This window comes from Numenius arquata, chromosome 3, assembly GCF_964106895.1.
Source record: "Numenius arquata chromosome 3, bNumArq3.hap1.1, whole genome shotgun sequence".
NCBI lineage: Eukaryota > Metazoa > Chordata > Aves > Charadriiformes > Scolopacidae > Numenius > Numenius arquata.
The window spans coordinates 36,471,447-36,496,953 of NC_133578.1; the positions used below are offsets into that span (position 1 = coordinate 36,471,447).

Sequence of the window (25,507 nt, forward strand, 5' to 3'; positions counted from 1 at the left end):
TAAGTCAAATTAATGTTCTTTGTTCTTCATTAAGATGATTAGGTTTTTTTTCTTGAACATACAAACAACACTGAGTTAGTGTCCTCTCCTGTACTTGCAACAGTTGAATTAACAGTGTTTTGCCTTAATAAGGAGTAAGACACCTCTTTGTCTTGAAATATGAGAGTGAAATGTGATGAAAAGTATGAAGTGCACTGTAAGACAATCAGTACAGTAATGCACACACAGGACATCTAAATGGGATAAGTGTATGTAGCTCATGACTCCCTCTTAACTAAAATTAGACATGAAGGGATGACAAAAGGTTTAGAATGTGTAATCTCCAGCCTCCCCTTCCCATGCATACTGCAAGAACTATGTTGTTCCCTTTTGATAACTCTTATTTCCCCTTCATTTCACTTTCTGAATTGCTTTTGTTAGCTGAAGTAATGTCTATTCCAATTTCAGTGTCAAAGGTTCCGTAGAGCTACACTCTAGGAAACAAAGCATCCAAATCTTCATTTCTGATTTGTTTTCTTTTAAGAAAGCATTCACAAAATTACCAGGCTTAAAGTTTAACATCACCTAAAGTGTGTCTTCCCTGAAGGCTTAGCCTCCATGAAAATAAAAATCCATTACATGAAAAATTTGTTCAATAGGAATGCTAATGAATTTTACCAAAGCTTTTTGAACTAATGAAAACAGGGAAATTCCTTTGAACAAGTCAAGCTAGTCAATCAAAAGACAATATAGAAACCCTAATGGAATTTGTGACTCTTTACCACCACCTCATATATTAGTGCCATCACTATTCCATGACATACAGTGTCATATGCCCCAAATTATATACATGTGCTGAAAGGTAGAACAACAAATAACTCAGCCCACTTACCAGTTTTCATATCAAATGTCCATGCAGGTATAGCATCTCCTGGTTTTACAGTACTTGTGGAAAGAGGAAGTGTAATCTGAATGTGACCATTTACTTTCAGTTCTTTCCCACTCAAAAGAACATTTACGCATACTGCAGCAAGAGGAGCTAATTCCATGCTTTTGAAACCTGAATGTAAGAAATATCTTGTCTGTAATACTCCGTTCATAGTATATTAAAAAAAAAAATATTTAGAATTATGAATCTATCATTATAACTAAAGGCTCATTCACATCCAGCTACACAGTCAGCTGTCACCAACTCGGTCAAATAAAAATCAACATTTCTTCTCTTCTGGACCTTTAAAATCTTGTGATTAAAATAAAAATCAGTCAATTCTATATCAAATCTGTCAGTGAGAAACAGACTTTTGACGTACACGTTCAATGTTGACTGCAGAACCAATGGTTAGGCAAAACTTGGCTTAGAATGGGGGAAGAAGGGTTTTTCCCCTCAGATACGTTGATTACAAAATAGCTAACCTACGTGCAACGTAGATAATATAAGAATTTTTGTATAATTGCAATATACATAACATTGAATTAAACTGAAGATATGCAAATATATGACTGCTGCATTTCTCCTTAGTTGAACAGTTTTCTTGAACTTTCCTGTAAGGATTAACTTTCTAATTTGGCACTTATAATTAACTGAAGAGTTAATCATGAGGCTCAAAGCACTCAAAGGAAATATTGCATATAAAAAGCTTTACAATGCAGCCTGAAAGTTTGTTTCTTTTTTTTCCCTTACACTAATTTGCAATACTTCAGAATGCACAATATGACAGGATGGTGAAAGAAGCTGAAACAGAATTACTAAGTACCAGAATAACGTTAAATCTGTGCAAGCTGTTGTAAGTTGGTTGTGAGAAGACTCCTGGTGCATCACATATCAATTAGCTTCCACCTGCCCTAAAAGAAAGCCTATTCCTCTAGGAGTATATGAATAATTTAAAACACATGCCAGACAGATTGAAAGCAAAACTCAAAGGGGAGAAACACTGCTTATTCTCTTATGCTTTACATTTAAAGAAGTGCAATATAGATAAGTAAGGTTTGAGAATATGTAAGTCAAGATATCAATATATATGATGATTTTAATTCAATGAAAATGAAAGAAGAGAGCATGACAAGTTTCAAATAAGCCAAGTAGTGGCCTCCTCATGCACTGCAATGAATTTAAGAGCCTCATAGCTTCAGGTCCACTGGGAATAAAAAGAAAAGAACAAAAAGATGGAACTGCACACAGTACAATCTAAAAAGAGATTATTGTGCTTATGCGAGTAAAAATAATATCTGATAGAATGACAAATACTAAAAAGTCCAACTGCATATGAGCACAGTCATAATGACTCATGAAACCACTTACTGCTTGTCCAGTGAAACAGATGCACAGAAAACATTATTGCAATTGTGCTCTGTATGCACAGCGACTACTTGGTTTTAAACAGGCTTACGCAGATTAACTGTCTGTGAGCCAAACTACAGCTTTCACACAATTTTTATGCTAGGTGTAAAGTTTCTACAGCCAACCATTCTAGTGAAAATGCAGAAAACCCCACAGCTGAAGTCAACTGCTGCAGTTTCACTGATTTGTTTAGGTTCACCTAGTTTACACTCTGGCCATAACCATATTTTTAACATGTTTACTAAACCAGTTCCACAGTCTCATGAAATCCTGAACATATACATATATAAATACACACACACACATATATATAAAGCATACTCTGAAGGAGTATCTCAGTGTAGTAACATAGATTATGTTCTCATACCACATGGAACAAGATAAAGAGCAAGATCAATTACCTGATGCTTACTCCTATAGAACAAAGATTTGTGATTTAGTGCAATGGAAGCAGGTTCAGGCCCTTTTAATTTAAGTGCATGCTTTTCTGAAACAATGTGCACTCATATGCATTATAATGTGAAGATTTCTTCTTTTAAAAAAGTTCTTAAACATCGTATTTACATACCTGATTTATTTAGGAGAATTCCTGTTGTATAGAGAAAGCTGTCCACTTTCAAAAATTGCTCTGGCACTGTCAGATAGGCTGTAACATTTGTAATATGGTGATTTGTTGGAAGCTTTACTAAAAATTTTGGAAACTGAACACTTGGTTGAGATTTGGCATCTGTAAAAGAGTAATATTTTGTCTTAGCAGTGGTAAAGCAGAAATCCATTCAGCGTAACAACCTGTTTTCACCTATTTTCTCCACGGTTTATATATTTCTAATCTAGCACTTGTCACAGTGCATTGGGATTGCATGGCAAGGTTTTGGTAGCAGGGGAGCTACAGGAGTTGCTTCTGTGAGAAGCTGCTAGAAGCTTCCCCTACATCCAATAGATCCAAAGCCAGCCAGCTCCAAGACAGACCTGTCACGGGCCAAGGGTAAGCCCATCAGCCATGGTGGCAGTGACTCTGTGATAACATATTTAAAGGCGGGGAGGAGGGCGGGGAGGTGGTGGAATGTGCAATTGCAGACAGAGAGAGAACTGAGAATATGTGAGAGAAACAACTCCGCAGACACCAAGGTCAATGAAGGAGTAGTGGGAGGAGGTGCTCCAGGGGCCAGAGCAGAGATTTCCCTGCAGCCTGTGGTGAAGACCATGGTGAGGCAGGCTGTCCCCCTGCAGCCTACAGAGGTTAACGGTGGAGCAGATATCCACCTGCAGCCTCTGGAAGACCCCACACTGGAGCAGGTGGATGCCTGAAGGAGGCTGTGACCCCGTGGAAAGCCCATGCTAGAACAAGCTTCCAGCAGGACATGTGGACCTGTGGGGAGAGAAGCCCACGCCAGAGCAGGTTTGCTGGCAGGACTTGTGACCCCATGGAAGAGACTCACGCTGGAGCAGTCTGTTCCTGAAGGACTGCACCTCATGGAAGGGACCCATGCTGGAGCAGTTAGTCCATGGAAAGGACTCATGCTGGAGAAGTTTGTGGAGAGCTGTCTCCCATGGGAGAGACCCCACGCTGGAGCAGGGGAAGAGAGTGTGGGGAATCTTCCCCCTGAAGGGGAAGGAGCACCAGAGTCAAGTGATGAACTGACTGCAACCCCCGTTCCCCATCCCCCTGCACTGCTGGAGGGAGGAGGTAGAGAAATTAGCAGTAAAGTTACACCCAGGAAGCAGGGATGGGTGGGGGAAAGGTGTTTTCAGATTTGGGTTTATTTCTCATTATCCTACTCTGATTTGACTGGTAATAAATTAAACTAATTTCCCCGAGTCTGTTTTGCCCATGACAGTATTAATGACATCACCCCCATCCTTATCTCGACCCACAAGCCTTCGTTGTATTTTCTCTCCCCTGTCCAGTTCAGGATGGGGAGTGACAGAGCGGCTTTGGTGGACACCTGGTGTCCAGCAAGGGTCAACTCACCACACAGCCACACATATAGCTACACAATTAACTGAAAAATCTGGCTTCGAGTAGATAGGTATTATACAAAAAAAAGTCATGTTCATATTCTTGCATGTGTACAGATGGTTATCACAAAGTATTTAGATTATGGTCTGCATCCACTGAACTTACCAGACAGTTTTCCAGTAATTAAGACAGTATCTTCAAACAGCCATATATTAGCTTGACTTTGTGGGAATAACGAAAGCGTCACAGATGAGTATACTGTGGAAAGTGGTAACATGTTACAGTATGCAACCAAAAAAAATCCTATAAGATCTCCGATTCTGAAGGAATAGTGAACAACGCAGTTAAAAAAAAAAGAGTATATGAAGACTGGATAAACAAATTACTCCCGTAATTTGAGGAGCAGGAATTTTAGTGGTTAGGTAGGAAGACCTCTGTTGTACTTGTTACTGTCTTATGGCTTCTATAACGATAAACAAGTGGCTAGAATCCTTAAGAGTCCCTATTTTTTTTTAAAAAAAAAAAATCAGATAACTTTTTTAAGAGCATGCAATAGTTAAACAGTGAATCCTGTAAGGAAAAACTGCCGAAAGGAAGCTATAACAACAGGTTATACCTGTTATACAGGACTCAAAGCATGGGCACTCCAGGAATCACTAAAAGCAACATGATTTTTGTCAAAAGACACTACCAGCCCTTTGCTAAGTCTAGGTAAACAATTTCTCAGAATACACTCATGGTATCGCAATATAAAGTTAGTTATAAAGGGCTATTTCCTGTTTCACAATAATAAGAATTTTGAAAAGTGTAACAGGTCATTCACCCTGACATCTGCATTGACAGGCACTACCTCCCTGGACTGACCTCACTCAGTCATTTTCAGTTGACAGTAACTACCCAGACTGCTGAGGAAGAGAGAAATTTAATTACCGACAGATACAGTTTAATAATAGGACTGTAAGATGCTTACGTACTTGGCATTCTCCCAGTCTTCCAAGGCAAAGGTGTTAAGACGTAGCCATCCTTGTACGATACGATGGTTAAGCTTAATCCTAATTTGTAGGGAACTTTTATTAACACTGCTCCATTGTTTCCAGTAAGAGTAGAATTTGTCTTCGTGTAGTTAACAAACACTTCTACAACCGCTTGTCGCAGGTACTGATGACTGATGATGTCATTTACTTGAACTTTTAGCGTAAAAACAGATCCTATTAACAGAAAGGGAAAACAGGAGGTCATAATACACTTTAACTAAGAACCATAACTTAAATTTGTAAAGAAGTCCTAAAGTTTACAATTTAGCTATTCACCCACTGTAGAGTGGGTCTCTATCGCTGGCTAAAGGGAGGCGTAATCATATATTTATATACCACAGAGAAGAAGGAAGCAAAAAACCCCTTGAGATGGGGCACAAACATGCCAAAAGGTGTTTACCAAACTCAGCAAATAAAATACCTAACTCGTTAAAACAACCCGAACAACCAAAACTAAAATTAAAAAACAATTTTCCCCTTTTCATTATAGCTTGAACAATGCATCTGTGGCAACACGAGATTCAATGTGCCATGCAAGTGCTCTGCAATACCACACTGATAATACAGGTGGTCTTTTTATCCAAGTGTAACCCTTGGCTTGGGTCACACATTTAAAGATGCACCTCAAGTTTCTAAGGACAGAGAACCTAATGTCCACAGACTACGGGGCAACATATTTATTTTTACATGTGTAAAATTATTATAAAGTAACCAAATGCATCCTGACAATATGTTTAAATCTATCATCTCCCACCAGATTTACACTTCTGGTCTAGTTATGACCTTTCTGTATTGCAACTTCTAAATAGTATTTGTCTACTGCTAATTAGAGGATCTAACATTCCTTTACGATACCTAGTATCTTGCAGAGATCGTAATTACAGTGACTGCATAGTACATCAAAGACAGGAAGCCCGCTTGAACAACAGTCTCAAGATGCTCTGAATTACATTCAATTTCTCTCCCACCTTGATTGTAAATAAACTATTATTAGGGAGTCTTTTCATAGACAGCAGGTACATGAAAATGGACAGAATTCCATGTTTATTCCAATGTGAAATTAAGTTACCATCATAAATTAAAGTATCTGTGGATCACTTAATATTTCAAACACCACCAGTTTTCCAGTATTTTGGTTACAGACATACTACTATTCGACACCATCGCACTCCTTTATACCTGAAGATTTTCAAAGACCTTAATTATGAATATGTATTTCTATTTAGGTCAAATGTCAGGCTAAGTTTGTTTGAAATTTATCTACATAAAATCATAGTTCAATTTCATTATGTTATCTCCCCTATAATTGAGACTGACATTGCACCAAAAGATTACAACCATTGACCTTGACTTAAACGAACAGGCCTTGAGAAGTCGAGCGCAATCCATAAAAAAAAAAAACACAACAGTATGTAGAAGACACCCAAGTTAGGCCTCTTTGAAATAACTATTCATTTAGATGTATTGTATGCATGAAGCGTACCATATATTCAAGCAAAAAATGACCTGCACACAACAAAAGCTACATTGGCCTCATTTTATTACTAATTATGGCATATGCAGCAAAAACTTAGCAGCCATGCCAGTTTGATTCTCTACAGTGTTATAGAAAAATCCACATCTCCTTGTGCAAATTAATGTATACTTTCAAAAAAAGAAAAAAATATGCCAGTGGTACTTGAACATATTTGACTGAATTAAACAGAAAATGGACAATAATCTTAAAACAATGTCATCCGTCTTTTTTTCCTTATGCATGATATTTCAAGAATAAAATTGCTTTTACATTGCTGTTGCTGAAGAGTTTTTAAATCACATAATGATTAAAACAAATAATTATGTCATGTAAGAAAATCATGGCTACTAAACAGACCTTCCAGGCATTGATCCAGTTACACAAAAACTATCATGAATCCAGTGGTTTCCAAAACTTGGAAGATGGATCATTTGCCCTTGGCCAATGACTATTTAAAAGGCTACTAAATCAGGAAAACAGACTGCGTATGATATTCTGATCCTCTAATTGCTTGGAAGCCAGAAGTATCTTGTGAAATGGTATTTAAAAAATAAGAAATTCAGTAGTACAAAATTCAAGCTTGTTTCTGGTACTGTTTCCTACTGGCACATCTGGTATAAACCAGTATTTGAACAGCTAGAATCAAGACAGGAGGAAAAGAGCCTAGTATTAACAGCTGAATTAAGTCACAAAAAACCTAGAATGTACTTGGAAAGACACTTCCTTTCAATCACTTTGCACTTTTAATGTGTATTTTCCCATTTCCTGCTAACAAAAAGTCTAATGAAAATACAGGGGTGGGGGAATTGCTACATTCCTCCTTCAGCTGTTAGTAAATTCAAAGGTTATTTTGTGTAAAATATTTCTTCCTCTCATCTCCTTCAGTTACAGCCATATAAAAACCCACTTTTTAAGAAGCTTTTGGTTGAATAAAAAATAGACCGAAAAAATGTAGAAAGCTATACTATTTTCACTCTTTCTCATAGTGAACTGACAAATATCATTGGCTAGTTTTAGCCATGCTCAACTTTCATTACTTCTTTCTCCTACGGGTTCAGAAATTGCCAAAGCATTTTTAGAAACTGATACTCTGCCTAAAATGGTGCCGAGAAGATGCAGAACCGCGGTTGTAAATGCAGACTGAACTGGGGGGGTTACTGAGACAAAGGTCTCCCATGTGAAAACAAAGACTCTGATACAATGCAAGCTCTGAAAGAGTAATTACCTGCGTATTACTGTCATATGTAACTAGCAGTCACTCAAGTGAAAAATGCTCACTTCACACCCATTAATATTAAGACAAAGATTAAAGGAGACTTGATCCCTAGTTCTCATTGCTTTTGGCCTTATCTTTTGTGCTAATACAAAAGTCTTCCTGACGAGAGAAAGTATGGCAGTCGGCTGGGAATTGTTCCTTCCCTGCAAATAATATATATGAGCAAATCATAATATTTTCTAATATCAACCAGAATACACTCTGCCAACAAGTCACTTGAAGTTTGTGTGCAACGATTTTGGAAAGACTTTTCTTTTTTAAAAAAATATCTTTCCATTTCCCGGCAGTAACAGAGCAGAACACACGAGCACACAATATTTTGCCTCTGAATCCAAATGCTACTGAAATGATGATGTGTAAAAAATTCGAGTTAAAAAAGCCAGAATCCAACAGTAACAACAATTCTCCTCCCCCACAGCCATGTTTCACTATTGTTTTGTATAAAAGGGAGTGCACCACAGCATCCTACGTCAGGCCAGCTGTAACAGCCTAGTTAAAAGCAAAACAATCATAAGGTCCTAAGAGCTCAGATTGGGTGTGCAGTGGTGCTCCAACATGTATGAATGATCTGTATCTTTCCAAACGTCACATCCCTTGACCAACTCACTTACATGCATTTAATGTGCAAATTTATCAGATGTATTTAATGGCATTGACTTATTAACAATGTCATATTAACACTCATTACATCTACTTTTCAAAGAAAATCCTCCTTTTTTCTTCTTTTTTTATAAAGATCTTAATGCACAAGTCCTTAAGGACACTTCAAAGTCTCAAATATGATGAAGACTGTGGTAGGATTTTTTTAATCACAATAAAGCGTACTGGAAAACATTTCAGATGCAAAAATGAACTATCAGTTAAATTGTTCAACAAAACCAAAGCTGATAAGCTAAACAGTAGATCAAACTTGTGCATTTTTGCTGGTGCCTAACGCTTGTCAAATACAAATGGGTCAGCTGTACCTCAATATTAAAAAGATTTGACAGAAATCCTACAATTAGAAGAACAAACTCAGTCTTGCCTAATTTGATTTGTGCTGCCTCAGAGGAAGGGAGATTTGTCTCTTGGCAAGTCCACTGGAAATGCCAGATTCTACGACATTTAAACGTTTGTCTGATAAATGTTCATACAAAAGCAGCAGTTATTTAGACAACGGGAAACAAGGCCTTCTACCACATTTAGCTACTTCAGAAACGTCACAGCCAGCAAAACATGACACCTCATTTCTTTGAGCAACAACATCTAAAGCCTGGTATTTGGCTTCACATCACTGTCCTAACTCAGAAATCGTATCACAGAATTAAGCCAAAGAACTGCTTGGAATAGCAAGATGAGTACAAAACACAGCAGTGCGAACAATCTCTCTCTTTAATATCCCTATGTAATTTTTTCTTAATTCTCTACCTGCAGATAAATATGGTAACTAGATTACATGCTTATCTGAGATTTAATTAACATGGTCAAGGCCAGAGATCTTACAAGCAGCAATATATTCCAAACTACATGTATCATTAACTGGGAGATGCAGCAGTGAACACACACACACAGGGCACTGCCCAGGAAATATTCCTACACATTCTGCCACCCAGTCATAAGTCCCTTTTCTTATTTATCAACAAGGTCCTATAGCAAAAGATGTTCTACACCTCGAAGGAGGCAGTTGCTCTTCTCAAACACACAGACAACTACCCAATTAAGCAATTATCTTGTGGAGTGGAGGGAACAGTAACTTAAATTATTCATTAGTTCCTTCGGAGGAGGAGACTTTTCTCATCCTTGCCTAGAGATGCTTAAACCCCTGCCAGAAAAGGCACATGCTTACGTGTGTTTTTTGGAAACTGCCTACACTGTGTTACCGTGCTCCCAGCTAACCAGACAGATAAAATGCCTGCTGTGCAATTTGCTTGGTCTTAGCTGACAGAACAATCTTTTTTCCATCTTTTGCATTCATAGAACACCATATTTTTTGGCTTAATATAATTAGAGATATGAAAGGTGCACTGATCTGCAAAGAAGAAATTGCACGTTCTAAGAATATCAGGTTTTACTACACATGCAGTATTGCAATGAATATCACCGTTGGGGGAAAAAAAAAACCCACAATGAAATACATAACCTACACAGTCAACACACATCTGGCTTTAGTAAAATAAGGTCACATAAAAGCAATCCTCCCACCCACAAAAAGCAATCATTACTTCTTAAAATTTCCTTAAAATTACAGTAATGCCAGTAACAAACTATAAATGCATATCTATAAAAAGTAAAAGCCTATTATACCTTTAAAGCTCATTAAAAATCCACGTACATGAAGGTGAGCTGTGGCAGCAGCTAACTGACACTGGAATGATTTAATGCTGAAGTAAGCCCTCCTCACCACAGCGCACCATCAGTCTGCGGTTACCTTTTGTTCTTTATTAAGGTACAACGCATTGACACAGTACAGATTTTTCTGCCTTGCATAGTGCATTAAAATGCCATAATAGGCGACCTCTAAACTCTAGTAACTATTTTATGGCTATACTCTGACAGTTATTGTCAGATCCCAGGATAAGCTCTCTGACCAGTTTTCAATTATGCTTCTCGTAGCTATCATATAACCTGCAAATCTCATTAATAACCCCTACGTCCTAACGTAGTCTTCATTTCCTAGCTATCAGCATTCTTTTATGCTGTCTTACTCTATGCAATCATTTATAGACCCTACACACAGTTGGGCATATACATATATAAAGACATTTCTAACTCTACACATATAATTCTGTATATTCCAAATTGGTAACAATATATAATTTTAAACCTAGTTATGTGATTCTATATAAAGATATTTATATGCTATTTGAAATCAGAGGAGCAGCGTATAAATAATAGTATAAAGTAAGTGCAGAAAAATATTTTTCCTCCCTAAAATGACACAGGAATCCTACTAAAATACAAACCACTGCAAATGTTTCACCCTGTGCAATTTTAACTTTGTCTTTATTAATTAGTTACAAGTACATTCAACACATTTCTGAACTGAACTGAGAAGCAAAGAACTTCACACAGTTCACAGAAGGTCTGAGGAAATTCACCAAACGAATACCTAACCAGCTGTAGAAATAAATTTACCTGGAAAGGAGAATGTGAGCTTTAGATAAGAACACCACACACAGTGGGTAACAAATACAATCATTCCACCTGGCTGAAAAGAGAAAACACTTGAAGGTTGACAACTAGCTGACAGAGTTTCATTCTTGCACTTCGCGGAAGGTTAAAAGTTGTACCACCCCTTCTCCAGAATCACCCTGGGAGTTAAAACTTTCATCCAGCGAGCAAACAGCCACACAACCCACCGTAACCATGAAGTGAGCACTGAACAATCCGGGTGCATAAGGACTGACCTGGGTTGCAGCGATAGCTAAAACTTGCCCTCATTTAGGTTGATCTTTAAGCAAAACGGCAGCACGAGTACTCTAATTTTAAAGCAAGTATGGACTGCTCCTTGAAATGCACTTTGGAAAAAGAAGATATTGACGTTTTACTGCCATATGTCAGGAGTGCTGTTCAATAGTGTTCAACTATAGAGACTGAGAACTGCTTTTAAGCAATGCAAAGATATTTTAAAAAAATTAAATATTAAATAAATTGGAGCCTAGAGCTAATCAACATTTGCTCCATTTGTATCTGAACAGCCAGTCCTGTGGAAGTAATACCACCACAGAACCTATACAGTACAGTTCTGCAGATTAGCATTCCCTTAAAGTATTTTAATGCAAAATTGAAAATTAAGATGTATATTTAAGAGAATAGCTTTGGTAAAAATTTCTGCAGTGGCACAAAATACATTACCAACTTCCAGGGACAAAGCTGCAAAACAAGGTCTGTGAAAGTAGGACACCACAGTATTCCCACTGCCCCATTTCTGGTCAACCAATTTCTACAGAAGCCATCAACAAAATCCCAATTATGGAAGAGCAAAGGCTAGATCCTGAGGGGGACAAGCAGTGCTTTTTACACAGAGAAAGGCTGTTACAGTCATTTTACAGGAGAGAGTTTAACCCAATCTAGTCTAATCTGGATGTCTCCAGCAAGCACTTGCTTCATATTCAAGAGAAACTCTAACACATTAGGAATTAGAAAAAAAAATTAACCATACTGTTACTTAAGTAGGGGATTTGTCACCCATTAGGCTACTCTGGTAAGCTTTTGCTGGAAAAAAAACCAATATATTCTAAGTCTGAGAACTTTTCAAAAATTTTTTTTATATTTGCTTCAAATAATGCTTTATTTCAGATACTGAGAAACACTTCCTTACTTCAATAGCATATGATAGACATATGCAGACCACAGCACCACAGTCATTAAGCATCTGTACATTTGTAAAAAAGGTATGGAAATTATTTACTAGAAGCTCATTCATATTGATACATGGATTATTCCAGCATATACGAGTCTTCAGGTGGCCCTTCTTCCCACCTTACTGGGGAAAAAAAGTAAAAACAAAAAGTAGTACTTCAGAAAACATTTCACATACTTTCCTGAATCCTCAGTTCCAAACCAAGACCAGACTGCATCTCCTGAAACAACTGGATATGTTCGCTTTTAAGAGCTGAACAAAACAGCAACGTAGGAAAGATATAAATCCAACAATCTACTGTGATCTCAAATCAAAACATCTCATCCTTGCTCCCATTGCTTTCTGCTCATTCACTGCTTTCTGAAAACTATTTTTCCCAGCTCCTATTTCTCCCTGCCTTTCTTTTTGTCCTCTTTTCTTGGCGGAGCTCTGTTCAGTCTGCTTCCTCCCAGCATTCATCCCATCCTGAAGTAATCTCCGTGATGACAACTCCCCGTAATATTTTAGCTTGTGAGATCGCTGATCATGAAGAAAGATCCAATACTTTTCTAAAGATGAGGGTTATTGCAACCTTCATAAACTAAAAAGAGAGTGACAAGCACATTACGTAAAATTAAATGCATTGAATCAAACCCATCAAGATGTGCCCTTTAAATGGAGACTTGAAATCTAGCAGACTGAAAGACTACAGGGGATTGCCCATGGCAAATTAGCACATGATCCATAGAAAACTTCAAGGTTCTAAGTAAATTAGTAGGTCAGAGACTAATTATTCATTTAGTTCAAAAGAGATCCAAAATCCAGTTTCATGTTATAATAAAACTGTATCAGACAATATGGAGAAGCTGACCATCTGCTGAAATACTGGAAAAAGCATTACGTATTTCACAAAGGCTTCTTTCCCTTCTAAAAGGGATTTCAGTAACAGAGGGAAGTAAATAAATAATTTTTTTAAAATAAATCACACTACTTTAGAAATAGACTGTTTTTCTCAGTCATACATTCTAGGGTATTTTCCCAGCACAAAATATTTATAGATTTAGCACCATTTCTTTACATAGAATTAACACTGAATTTTTACTGATGCTTTTACAAAAAAAGATAAGTTGTTCATTGAATTTATTTACTTACAACAATTTTGTTTCACTTAAACAGAATAATTATTTTCCTTTTATACCAACATATTTCAGGGGTTTATATTGTGTATGTATGTGCGTGCATATATAAATAAAATCTTAAGCAAACAAGAGGAAAGGGAGTTTTGTTAATTTCTTAAAGAGGGAGATAGAGGAAAATTACAAAAAATTCTTAACAGAAATCCTGCTCTCATATTAATTTAAATTTATGCCTCATTAGTACTTAGACACTGAAATAATTTCCAAAGTACTGAACAGTCATTAGGTCAGTGTAAATCAATAAACTGATTTCCCCACAACTTCTGGAATCCAATAAGCTCCTCCAAATTCAGAAGCAACTTAAAAGAAAGGTTAAAATTAATCAGGACTAATTATGTCCAATATTTAACACTGACAAACTTAGCTATCGCATTTTGATAGAGGATGTACTTGCCTAATGTGAGCCAATTCTTCAGAGAAGTGAGAGTTTGGAAACTCCTAGTATTTTTCAATAGACCTTAGATAACATTCCAGCTTTCTACTTCCATGATACACTCATACAGATACAGACTGCAGCACTACCTTGACTTCATACTTAAAAAAAGTTACCACGCTTCACAAACACACAAACTTTTAAGTACTTGTAATTAACTTGTTGGATTTGGATTATTTTATGATGTGGACAGCCTTAAAGTTCAAAATCTGTACTATTGCACAGGTAAATTAACATCTCGGATTTTTCAATTTTAAGATATATAAAAGTTGACTGATTTAATGAGTTATTTAAATAAATAAAAACAACAAGCAAAACCACCCTCTCTATAACCAACAGTTGAGTCATACCGTGGTAAGTGGTTACACTTCCAACCAAGATCTCACACCAGATGCATAAAGAAACTGAGTAAGCATACCACAAATGTTGACACAAACCAAACATTGATGAAATTAAGGTCCTACAAAATCAACAGAAGAAAACGGATCATTATAGACTGTATGCTTCATGATTACTACTGCATAATCAATAAACACCTTCCGGGAATGATCATGCTCGTAAGAACCATGCAAGAAAGCCATCAGGCTAATCCATAAAGCTGCTAACAACTCACCTATCCAGTGGGAACATACCTCCAAACGCTTTCAAGTGTGCCTAGTAAGATGTATCAAGTAGAAAGAAAACAAGCATTCCCCTTTAAATATTTTTGTGGGCTACCTAAGCAAGAGCTACGAAACTTAGACACGAAAGCAGCTATAAAATTTAGATGGGATTTTTTCCCTTGTATTCCTTTAACACTGTGTGGTATACTTATGTCATGACAAAAAAAAAAAAAAATCACTGGAATATTTATTTTTAAGTGCATATCACGTACTGCTGTAAGGTACTCATTTGGTAAAGAGCTGAGTGATGCTTTTTCACCATTAGATGCCTTCTTAATTCAACTTACATATTAAAATCAGAATGTTTCACCACCCAAGACAGAACGTGAGAATTCACAGGATAAAATAAAACAGAATTTCCATTACAGAACTCTATTTCACATGCCTTTCTGTACTGATATATTGGCATCAATAATAACAGTTTCAATAAAATTCAAAATTGACACCTGCTAATGAAGCTAGGACAATTACAATTACCATAGCAACTCTGCATTTTTATTTGCTGCTATTTTGTTGCATCAGCCAGTCTGGTTCTCAGAACTCTGGTTGCTATGGTAGATGGAAGCTGAGAAATTCACCTTCCTGGAGCAAGGGAGATATGCAGCAGACAAGATGAAATGCTGCAGTCTGCAGAGCTTCACTTATTTAGGATTCATTTATTTTAATATCATCTTCTGTAATCTTAGATAAGTGAGATAAATGATTAATACTACAAGGCCAAAAATCTTAAATAAAACTTACACATCAAATAAAGACAAACTTGCAAGCAAAAGAGATTTAAATGAGCAAGTAAATACTAGTAATAGAGCTCCTAAAGCCTACAAAACAGAACACCTTTGCCCAGGCATTTCAGATGCCGTTATTAGTTTTTTCCTCTCAGTTTACTCACTGGCTAGTACTAAACCTGTAATGCTGCTCTTTCATTTTTTTAGATTACTGCCTGTGTCATTCTACCTTGCATCACAGTTAAGGGAAATGAAAAAAATGAATATTAAAAATTCACACTTTGTTATAGAACATCAGGAAAAAAGTACAGAAGGGAAAACACCAAAATCTGCATAATACTCTATTTTAAATATGCTATCTTAAACACCCACATTATACTATATACCCTCAAGAAAAATGGGCAAGTGCCTATTAGGTGACAAGTAAACAACATGCATTTCCCACTCACGAACTTTACAATCAAAGCTTCATTATGTAAGCAGAAAAAAAAAAAAAATCATTCAGCATCATCTCCTTGACAAAATGAGAAAACCTACCCATTAACGGTCTATATACCTGGACAGAGGAAAAATACTCCCGTAACCCTCTAGCATGAATCATCTTTTCTTAACCTAATGGATTAGGTACAGAATTTCTCTCACGTAATTCTTAGTGGTGGCTAGTGAGTGAGTTAGCTGAAAAAAAAAAAAATCTGTGCAAGTTCAAACATCCTCTTAATTTGGCCAAGTGAGGGGAAGAAAAAAAAAAAAATTCACATGAAAACTAAGCAGTACCCTCTTCAAACGTGACATTTAATGCCCTGAAGGTTTTAACCTTAAGACAGATATGCCTGTATAAACTCACAGTGGCATAATAGAACCTACAAACTAGTAATTCAAACGTCAGTGCATGTTACTCACTAATCACAACGGAAAACTACTCATGCATTCAGTGACATTATTCAATAACATCCCAGTCACTATTTTTTACTGAAAATACTTTTTTTTCACCCAAAAGCTGCAAAATCTCATACTACTGCTTTAAGAAGATATTTGCAATGTTCCAGCAATGTTTACCTTTCACTTATAGGAAGAGATCCTCTAACCCCTTGCAAGAAACACTGTGTGTAAAGACATATATGGAGAAAATCCAATTGGAAGTTTGCAGACCAACATATCCTAAGTGTATTCCTAAACATACAGGACGGGCATTTTTCTTAATGCACTAGTTAGGAAATCCATATTGCAGCAACAAAACAAGAGTACCCAAAAAGCTACTCTCTCTTTCATACATAAATCTTTATTAAAGTTGAGTTTCCTAAAGTGAATGATCCAAAAAAAAAAAAATCACAAAACAATAAAGATAACATTAGTTTTTAGAAAAATTATTGCAGATTAAAATGAATGCGGATTCCTATTAATTTTAATTAAGTAAAATTCCACAGATAAAGAGTTTAAAAAAGAGAAGGAGCTGTGAAATCAGATCCCACGATAAAGCAAAACAATCGAATCAAGACTGCCCCCATAATAATATAACCCTTCTGCATACACAGATGCCACTGAGGTCAGTAGCAATACTGAACATATTAATAATTCAGCCATTGCCACTTTGAATCATTATTGTTTCTCTGCAGCTCAGCACAGGATGAAGTGCTCCAGGATCCAGCTAAAGGACAGTTGTTAGAGATGAACAAGCTGCCCACCAACTGTGTCTCCAACACAAACACCACCAACACAGACATGCAAGTTCTCCCTTCGCAGCAAGCAGCCCAATTCCTGTAGGGAATAATTGGAAAACAACTTAGCACCATGGAAACCTTTCTAAGATGATGGAAGTATTTTTATTGACACCAAGACTAAAAATGGGACAGTTAACACCTTTTTTTTTTTCCCCAAAAAAATACTCAGATTCATTCAGCACCTCTGATATTGAGCCAACTGGACTGGGGGGAAACAAATCCACATAAGTATTTCTGGGAAAATCTGTTCCATGAAACACTGAAGAATACAGGAGACAGAATTGTAGAAGGACATGTTTTCTATGTTGTGCTCATGAGAAAAAAAAAAAAAACCAAAAACCACAAACAAAAAACACAGAAGAGGAAAAAGGAAAAGGAACCTGACAATTAATTAAAAGGCAAACAGCCGTGACAGATTCTTTTGCCCAACACTGCACCAAAGCTACGCAGTAACTCACAAACATTTTGCTGGATCTCTATTCCAGTCAACTTAATTGGAGGATTTGCTCAATATCAATGCTCCATAATCCAAAGAAAATCTATCCTTCAGCCCAGTGAGAGTAAGTTCTCTCCCTTGCTCTCACAAACAATGAAATATGCTCCTGCGATATTTATCACAAGGCATAATTCACATTATTAACAGCTTTTATTGTTCCAAACACATGGTCTACTGATATCCTGCATTTACCCAACATAAAACCACTCATTTCTCCTCTTCAGTCACTTAAGGAAATGCTTCAGAACAGAGGAAAAATATTTTCCACAACAACCTGAAAAAACTTTTTATAATTCCATTAGTGTCTATAGTAATTGGAGGTGGCAAGGACCTCCTTATTCATTCCAGCAAAACAGCCTCTATTTTCAAATATCTTGACATCAATGACCTTTTTTCTAGTTTAGCTCACATTAGCACAGAAAAATTATCAGCCAGATTTGCTACCTCATAGAAAATAAGTTATATGAGAATTTTCCAATCAGTTTCATTTGGGAGCCTTGCCCATATAAAGTCATTAATAATAAATAAATTTGGTGTCTTGCCAAGTTTCATAACCAAAAGTATGCACTAGAATCTGTTCCAACAGACTGAGCCAACTGTATACATCATATTCATAAAACAGCCCCAAATCAGCAGCAGAGGATACGATTCCACTTTCTTCTAATTTACATGCATTAGAGGAAAATAGTCTACCCAAAATGAAATGCAGAAGTTTCAACAGAAACGTTAGCAGCTGACACACCCCATAGTCATGTACAAGTCCAAGTCAGTGATTTGAGGAGGGGACAAAATCCACCCTCGAAGTCTGTAGATAGCAATGAGCTGAGGATGCTGTCAATACGCTCTAAGGGACCTAGAAAGAGATATGGGTCAACAAGAACCTCATGAAATTCAACAGGGACAAATAGGAAATTACGCATTTGACCCTTTCCAGCAGTACCTGCAAGACATTGACTGGCAGGGCAGTAGCTCTGCTGAAAACATCAGGAAGTCTTGGTGAGCAATAAGCTCAACATGTCAGGAGCGCACCCTGGAAGTGATGAAGGCTAACAGCACCCCGCACCGCATCAGCGGAAACATAGCAAACAGAGCAAGAGAAGTAATTAATCCCTCTCACTTAGCACTCGCTAAGCCACATCTGGAAACTGCACCCAGTTTTGGGCCCACAGAAATAAATGAGCCTTGTTTAACCTTGCAAAGGAAAAGCTTTGTGGGACCTAAACAACAGCCTTCCAATACCCATGAGTTTACCAAGAAGGCAGAGACAAGTTTGCTGTTGAAATACATGGCAGGATGACAAAAGGCAACAGTCACAAATTGCAGGGAAGGATCTGACTGGATGTGAGGAGATTTATTTTTTTCCCCTCTCTGAGGATAAACAATCATTGGAATAGGTTGTGCAGAGAGGTTCTCCATTCTTGGAGGCTTCCATGGCCTGATAGGAAAGAGCTCCCAGGTCTGAATTCAGTGTAAACCCTGCTTTAAGCAGGTCGGACTAGAGTGCTCCTGATATCCCCTCCAGCCTGAATACCTTCGTAATTCCAGATCTTCATAGTTACTTCCAAATCACAGAAAACACAAAGAAAAACCCAGAAAGAACAAGCATAATCTTCACTTGATTGTGGTTTACTTCAGCTGCTAATTTTAATGCACTTAGCAAATCTGGCTGGATATTCCAGTAGGAGAACAGCATCCTATGATAACTTGGGGCTCATAGCCTGATGCAAATTCTACACTTTTTTAAGGAAACGGGACAAAGAGATAGACTTCATCTTGTATGGGCTTACTTGATAACGCTTGCAGTCAATAAAAACAGAAACACTGATGACTGAAAGTAAAATCAGTTTGACTAATGCAAAAGTTGCTCGGACCTGCAACTAAAATAGCCTACAACACGAAACCTGACAGCTGTGTGCACAATCCAGTGGGAAAGCTCAATTGTTGAACAGAGCTAAAAGATTGATGAGAAGAAAACATTTCAGAAGAAGCAGATAAACTATTAATGACCATCTAGAAACTAAACAAAAAAAAAAAAAGAAAACCACCTCTAACTTCAACTCTTTCCTCCAAAATAAATTGCATGAAAATGGGTCAGTGCTCCAATTTATCTGGCTATAACTATACTGTGTTTAGTAAAAGCACTGAAACAGTTGCACACGCTAAAGCACTCATTAATTGAGCGACACTGTATAGATCTTGGAGTGCTTTTGGGGTGCAGTGGTCACGTCAATAATGCATTTCAATGAGAGTATGCTGGGGACATGTTGAAGGGTTTTTGAGATTCTCTGTATTTTGCTGCTTTGTGACCTCCTAATGCACATGGCTCAATATATGCCTCACACTCACATCTATAACCACTACATCATATTCAACACAAAAAACCTACTCACCACACAGCTATTCGGCCACAATTTGCAGGTTAACCTGCCATAGCTGCTAGTAGCTCATATAAGACCACACCAAAACCATCAAATTTTTCAAAATGGGACCAGGAAAATCAAAAGGTAGAGGGCCAAGATTTTTTTTGCTCTCTAACCCACCAAGAGACACAATTTATTTCCATGTAATCTCAATGAGATTACAACCTCTTCCCTCTTCCACTGGTAGGACTGCACTGTCGTAGGTACCTGGCGCTATCAACAGCAAATGCAAAGCGAGAAGGGTCACACAGAAAGTTCAACAGGAGGATCTGACCCCGTAACCCATCTCCTTGAACTGTCTCATTTGCACATTGTAAAGGGTAACAATTGTGCCCTGAAGTTTGACTTGCCTCTTTCAATCAGTGGAGACTCTCTTTGAGTCCACATGATGAAGCATAACCACAGTCTCAGGGAAGAGAAAGAAATTGATGGGGAAAGAATAAGGATATTGTGAAAACCTGACAGGATACATGCCTGCACTTGGTGAGCCTCGGGGGGTTTATGCATGCACAGACAAGAAAGAACATCACTCCCTGTCAATCCCAGCAGGTCACACAGGATAGCTCCCAGGAGCTACACCAGAGCAGAACACACATCACCAGGGTCATGCCATGCACGTACCGTAAACTGCAGACCCAGAATCATAGAACGTGTTGGGTTGGAAGGGACCTTTAAAGGTCATCTAGTCCAACCCCTCCAGTACTTTGTTTACAATAATGCATAATATGCTTACAGTCAGAGGGCAAGCAGAATCATTTGGAAAGTTATGGCAGCTGGTCCAACTGAGACAGGAAAAGGAAATTTTCTTCGTATCATCTACAGACAGCTGACAACTGCTCTTGAAATTCATAGCATACGATACATTTTTTTACTTGACAGAACTTCTGGTGCCACATGTTAGTCCTGTGTCCTGTCTGAGAAACCACGTTTAAGATAACTGGTGCTTTCAGAGTGTCTGTCCTACACACACAGGACTATGCCTGTTGATGTTTATCTCCAAATCACAAAAGCCTGCTCACACTACAGTATATGTATGCTCTCTCATATGGAAAGTCTAAGCGTCATCCCTTCCTGATCTGTGTTCCTCCCAAAATGACAGGGCAATGTATTCACCAAAGGTGACCCTCTGTACAGACTGTCTCTTTTGTAGCTGTGAAAGGCAGATGTAGTGGGGCTGTACAAACATATGCTCTATCTGTGCTGCAGCCTGAGACGTGGTTTGGAAGGACTGCCCTTTCCCAGGGACCCAGCTCTTCTGCTGGATGTATCTGGAGTCACTATTCCAGCTGAATAGATGAGTTACAGCTTTAGTAATCTCTCCTACTAAACACCTGGCTTAGGGACAGAGGGTACTCCTACAGATTAATTCACTCTCTGGAGCTTTCTCATCTTAAATTCCCTAGCACAAGTTGTTTCAGCATAGACACTTCCATGTTGCTGATTGTTAAGCTGTGCACACTCACATCCTCCCCTCAAGCATGTGCTACCATGACAATTGCCTTCAAACCTCATGTTTTCTCTACTAGTGCCAGAAAAGCAAATCAAGAAATGCAATAGCTGCTTTGCAGTCTGCTGAATACAGCTTCTTGTAGGCATTTTGTGGAAGATAGTTTAGGAGCCCACCTGAGGTGTGCTGAAACACCTCTGGCAAGCTATGATCAGGTTAAGAGGAGCTAGATCTGGTAGTTTCATCCTACTGAACACAGAAGCATTATTCAAGAGTGCACTAACCCCTACAGTGCAATGGAAATTCTTGATTATGGGATCGGGGTGCTCCTGCAGCACACCAGATTGCATAGATCTACGAATACGCGGTATCAGGAGTAACACAGAGGACTCATCTGCTCTGTCACATTGTGCCTCAAATCTCCATTCCTTACAGAAGGATACAGCGAACACAAAAATATGCAACTTTCAAGACAACAAAGTAACCTGTGCTACTTTTCTAAGTTTGACACACAAAAAATTAAGTTTATTTTGAATAAGCTTTCCTCTCAGATCTTTGCCTCTGTCTTCAAAGACTTCATCTTCTAAGCAAGTTCACAGAGAAACCGTGCTATAGATCCCCAGTGACCCAGATAGCAGTTGCATTCCAAACCCTGAAACTGCCTTTTTCTGAGCCTGACAGCAATTCTGTGAATGTTTTTACATATCAATTGGCCTTTGATGATGCATCATCTGCCAACAGATCGACAAGCAGTAATGAAACTTTAACAAAACAAAAAAGAACGGCAAAAAGTACCACCTCGCAATAGGTAGCTTCCTGCCACCATGGACTACTGCTGCTTGTTGCCACTTCTCACCGTGTCACTATGGGGCCCGTTTCCGGGAATGCTAAAACACATTTCTGCCCTTGTCTCTCTCAGTTCTTTGTAATGAAAGCTACTATCAACACAAGTTTCTTGAAATCAAGTTTTCTGAAGTATAGAGCACGATGCTGTATAATATGTTACGAGCTTCAACAAAAGCAAGCTTTCAGCTCAGGAAGGCTCCCTATGTCTTCAGAACTGCTCAGTACCTTTTGGTTTATATCTATTCTCTTCCTGAAAAATAAAAAGGTACATATTTTTTCATTTGTGCTCTACCATAGGAAACCCCAAACTTCTCTTTTTCTTGTATTAGCAAGTGAGTAACCTAAATCACTGAACACAGGGACATATAAATGAAATTATTTGGGAATATTTCTTTTTCATTATTCATTTCCGTCTCAAACTGCTGATGCTTTATCACCTCTCAGTGTCCTAATGCCCTTCCTGATATTTTGTTGCACTACTAAGCCTCAGATCAGCACAGAAAGCTAAGTCACTTAAGAACATCAGCTTCAATAAATCAGGGCAAGTGTAAGCCTTACATTCTTTCTCTACTTTCTCACCTAGCTAAGAAACCATCATTGCAAATCCCAGAGGCTGAGAATACCGAGCAGCAAATCAAAGGATGTTTTCTGAGCTTATTTCCATAGGTGGAGATAGTTGCTTGCATCAAACCATTTCGCTGGAGCGCACATGTAATACTTTTGGAGTTCTATTTCAGAATGAAAGAATTATCTTTAACCATATCAAAAGTCAGCTTTTCAAAGTTTCATTAAGGTTCTTCATATAAGAAACACATAGATTACCAATAAATGTTCACATCTGATATACCTAAAACAAATCAAAAGTCTTATTTTAAAGACTGCAAATCTCCTCCATGCCCAAATAAAAACCAATTACTACAATTTAACCCATAAGCTTTGACAACTTAAAAATAAACCTTTTCCCTGAGACCGATTATATTCCAAGACCTACTGGATAAGAAGGTTGTGTTGCTACTTGTATAAAACAATTAACCTCAGTGCTGATCCGAAGGCCCTAGTTAGACAGCCCTGACTTCTTTAGCAGGAACTGTATCCTACATAATGACTCAGTCACGAAAAATACAGAATTTCCTTCTTTATAGGAATGCTACAGAATCTCCTATACAGCTTTTAACTCCTCACTCATTTTCTTGGGCTCTGTATCTGGCTGCAACAGAAGCTCCAAAACAGAATTGGATTTATTGCTGCTGTACTAATCCCTTATCCAGTGACTGTAGAGACAGGAAACCATAAAGGCTGCTCCATCAAGTGACAAACAAGCCAGTCACATAGCACTATATATATCTTTTTTTAAAAGTGCAGTTATATATTATTGCTCAAATTCAAACTCAGATTAACAGAACAAGCTATCAAAAGCAAATGCTCCTCTAAATACCTAAGTAACACCCGTACACCAACACACGAGTCATTATAAAAAAATATTTCACTACTAGAAACATTGAAAACAAATATTAGAAAGCAGCAAGTCACACAAGGCTGCATCAGAGAAATATTTCTGTTCCAATACCTCAAATAAAAAGGAGGCACGAGAAACTCATCTTCTCCTTGAATGTTCAGGAAGAATAAGACAATGTACAAAAGAGTTTAGAAAAATCTTAACTAGGTATCTCTTTTCTAGAATACTGCTTTGCGTTAGATAGCAACTCCTCATCACATGCAAGCAAATAGCATTGAGAAACGGGCACAAAATCAAATTCCAGAGACATCATCGAGACAACAAATCTGTCTCCAACAGGTACAAAAGTAATCTCCTACTCTCTTCTGGGTTAGCCAATAAGCATGTATTTATCTCATCATTCTCACCAAACAGAACTAACTGCATAAATCTGCACAGTGATTCCAATTCGCTCCTCTCCTTTTTTCAGGACCACTATCATCTGCTACCGCTTTTTAATTTCACCCTACAAAAATCAAGCTAATCTTCCCATCATACACAGCCACACAAGCCACCTGCCTAAAAAAATAAAAGCAAAAATTTTTTTTTTTTCCCTTGAATTCTGCAATATGAGGCAGATTGGGAATGGTCTACAATAAATACGATGCCAAGTCTTTTCTTGTTTATGCCTAGATTACAAAAGGTATGGAGAGTATCCACAGCATAGAACATGCTGTTGTACGACAGAAACTTGAAGAAATAACACGTGTTTCAAAACATACTTCAAATCTAATTTAAGGTCTCAATGTGGAAAAAAAATTCCAGCATTAAGATGGTGTACATCATCCTATGTGCTGTCTATACATAGCGTGACAGCCTCTATTTACACAACTGCTGGTTTTTTTCCAAAATAATCTCATTCGTTCATTGTATGTCAGATCTGCCATGGAACTGATACAGTTAAGTATCACTTACTCAATTAATGGTCTCTGCTCTGTTTATTGCCCAATATCTGCATTACAAAGAGAATAACAAGGTACCACATCCAGAATATCCCAAGCATTGTGAACATTAAAGAACACAAATCATACCTCCTATAAAGAATGCACCTCAATAAAGATAAACAAAAGGGAACAAGGAAAACAAAACCAGATTTGCCTGGATCAAAGCCAGGACTATAATTTACTGAATTCTGTGCTCAAGCCTGTTGACCTCAATGCCGAGTATTTGAAGCTCCCAGCGACTTCTCTTCAATTGCTTCTGCACACCGGAGTCCAGATTTCAAAACTGCCACATAGCAAATGGAAAAACTCACTATGAATAACAAGCAACCAAGACAGGTTCTCCACTTCAGCAATCACCACCCTACCAGAGAGGCCTGTCTCTCTCTCCCCAAATTTGGAAGAATACCTACATCAATTAGATCACATGAGTCAGAGTAACTCCGTGAACTGAGTCCCTCTTGTGCATGTCTTCTCTTGCCTCATCTTTAGAATTTACTTATTTCTTCTGGCACTGGTAAGTTTTTTGTTGTTTTTAAGGGAGAAGAAAGAAGGAACAAACAAAAAAACCTATTCAATAATGGTGTGCAACTACCTTGTCACTGCTACATTGACATGTCAGCAGTAGAGTCTGCACCCCAAACCTTTGTACACAGCTGTGCTGACTTTAGCATCTCTTCTCAGACAGCGCAATAATTACACTG

General features: G+C 37.8%; 1 protein-coding gene across 1 annotated transcript in view; it reads right to left on the minus strand.

The window, feature by feature from the left end:
* FAM171B (family with sequence similarity 171 member B) overlaps positions 1 to 25,507 on the minus strand; it is a 35,670-nt gene that overhangs the window by 7,160 nt on the left and 3,003 nt on the right. The window contains exons 2-5 of the mRNA XM_074145950.1: positions 5,252 to 5,485; positions 4,443 to 4,535; positions 2,886 to 3,044; positions 872 to 1,039 (exon numbers count right to left, since the gene is read on the minus strand). Of these exons, the coding sequence (XP_074002051.1) occupies positions 872 to 1,039; positions 2,886 to 3,044; positions 4,443 to 4,535; positions 5,252 to 5,485 (654 nt within the window). The remainder of the gene's footprint in view (positions 1 to 871; positions 1,040 to 2,885; positions 3,045 to 4,442; positions 4,536 to 5,251; positions 5,486 to 25,507) is intronic.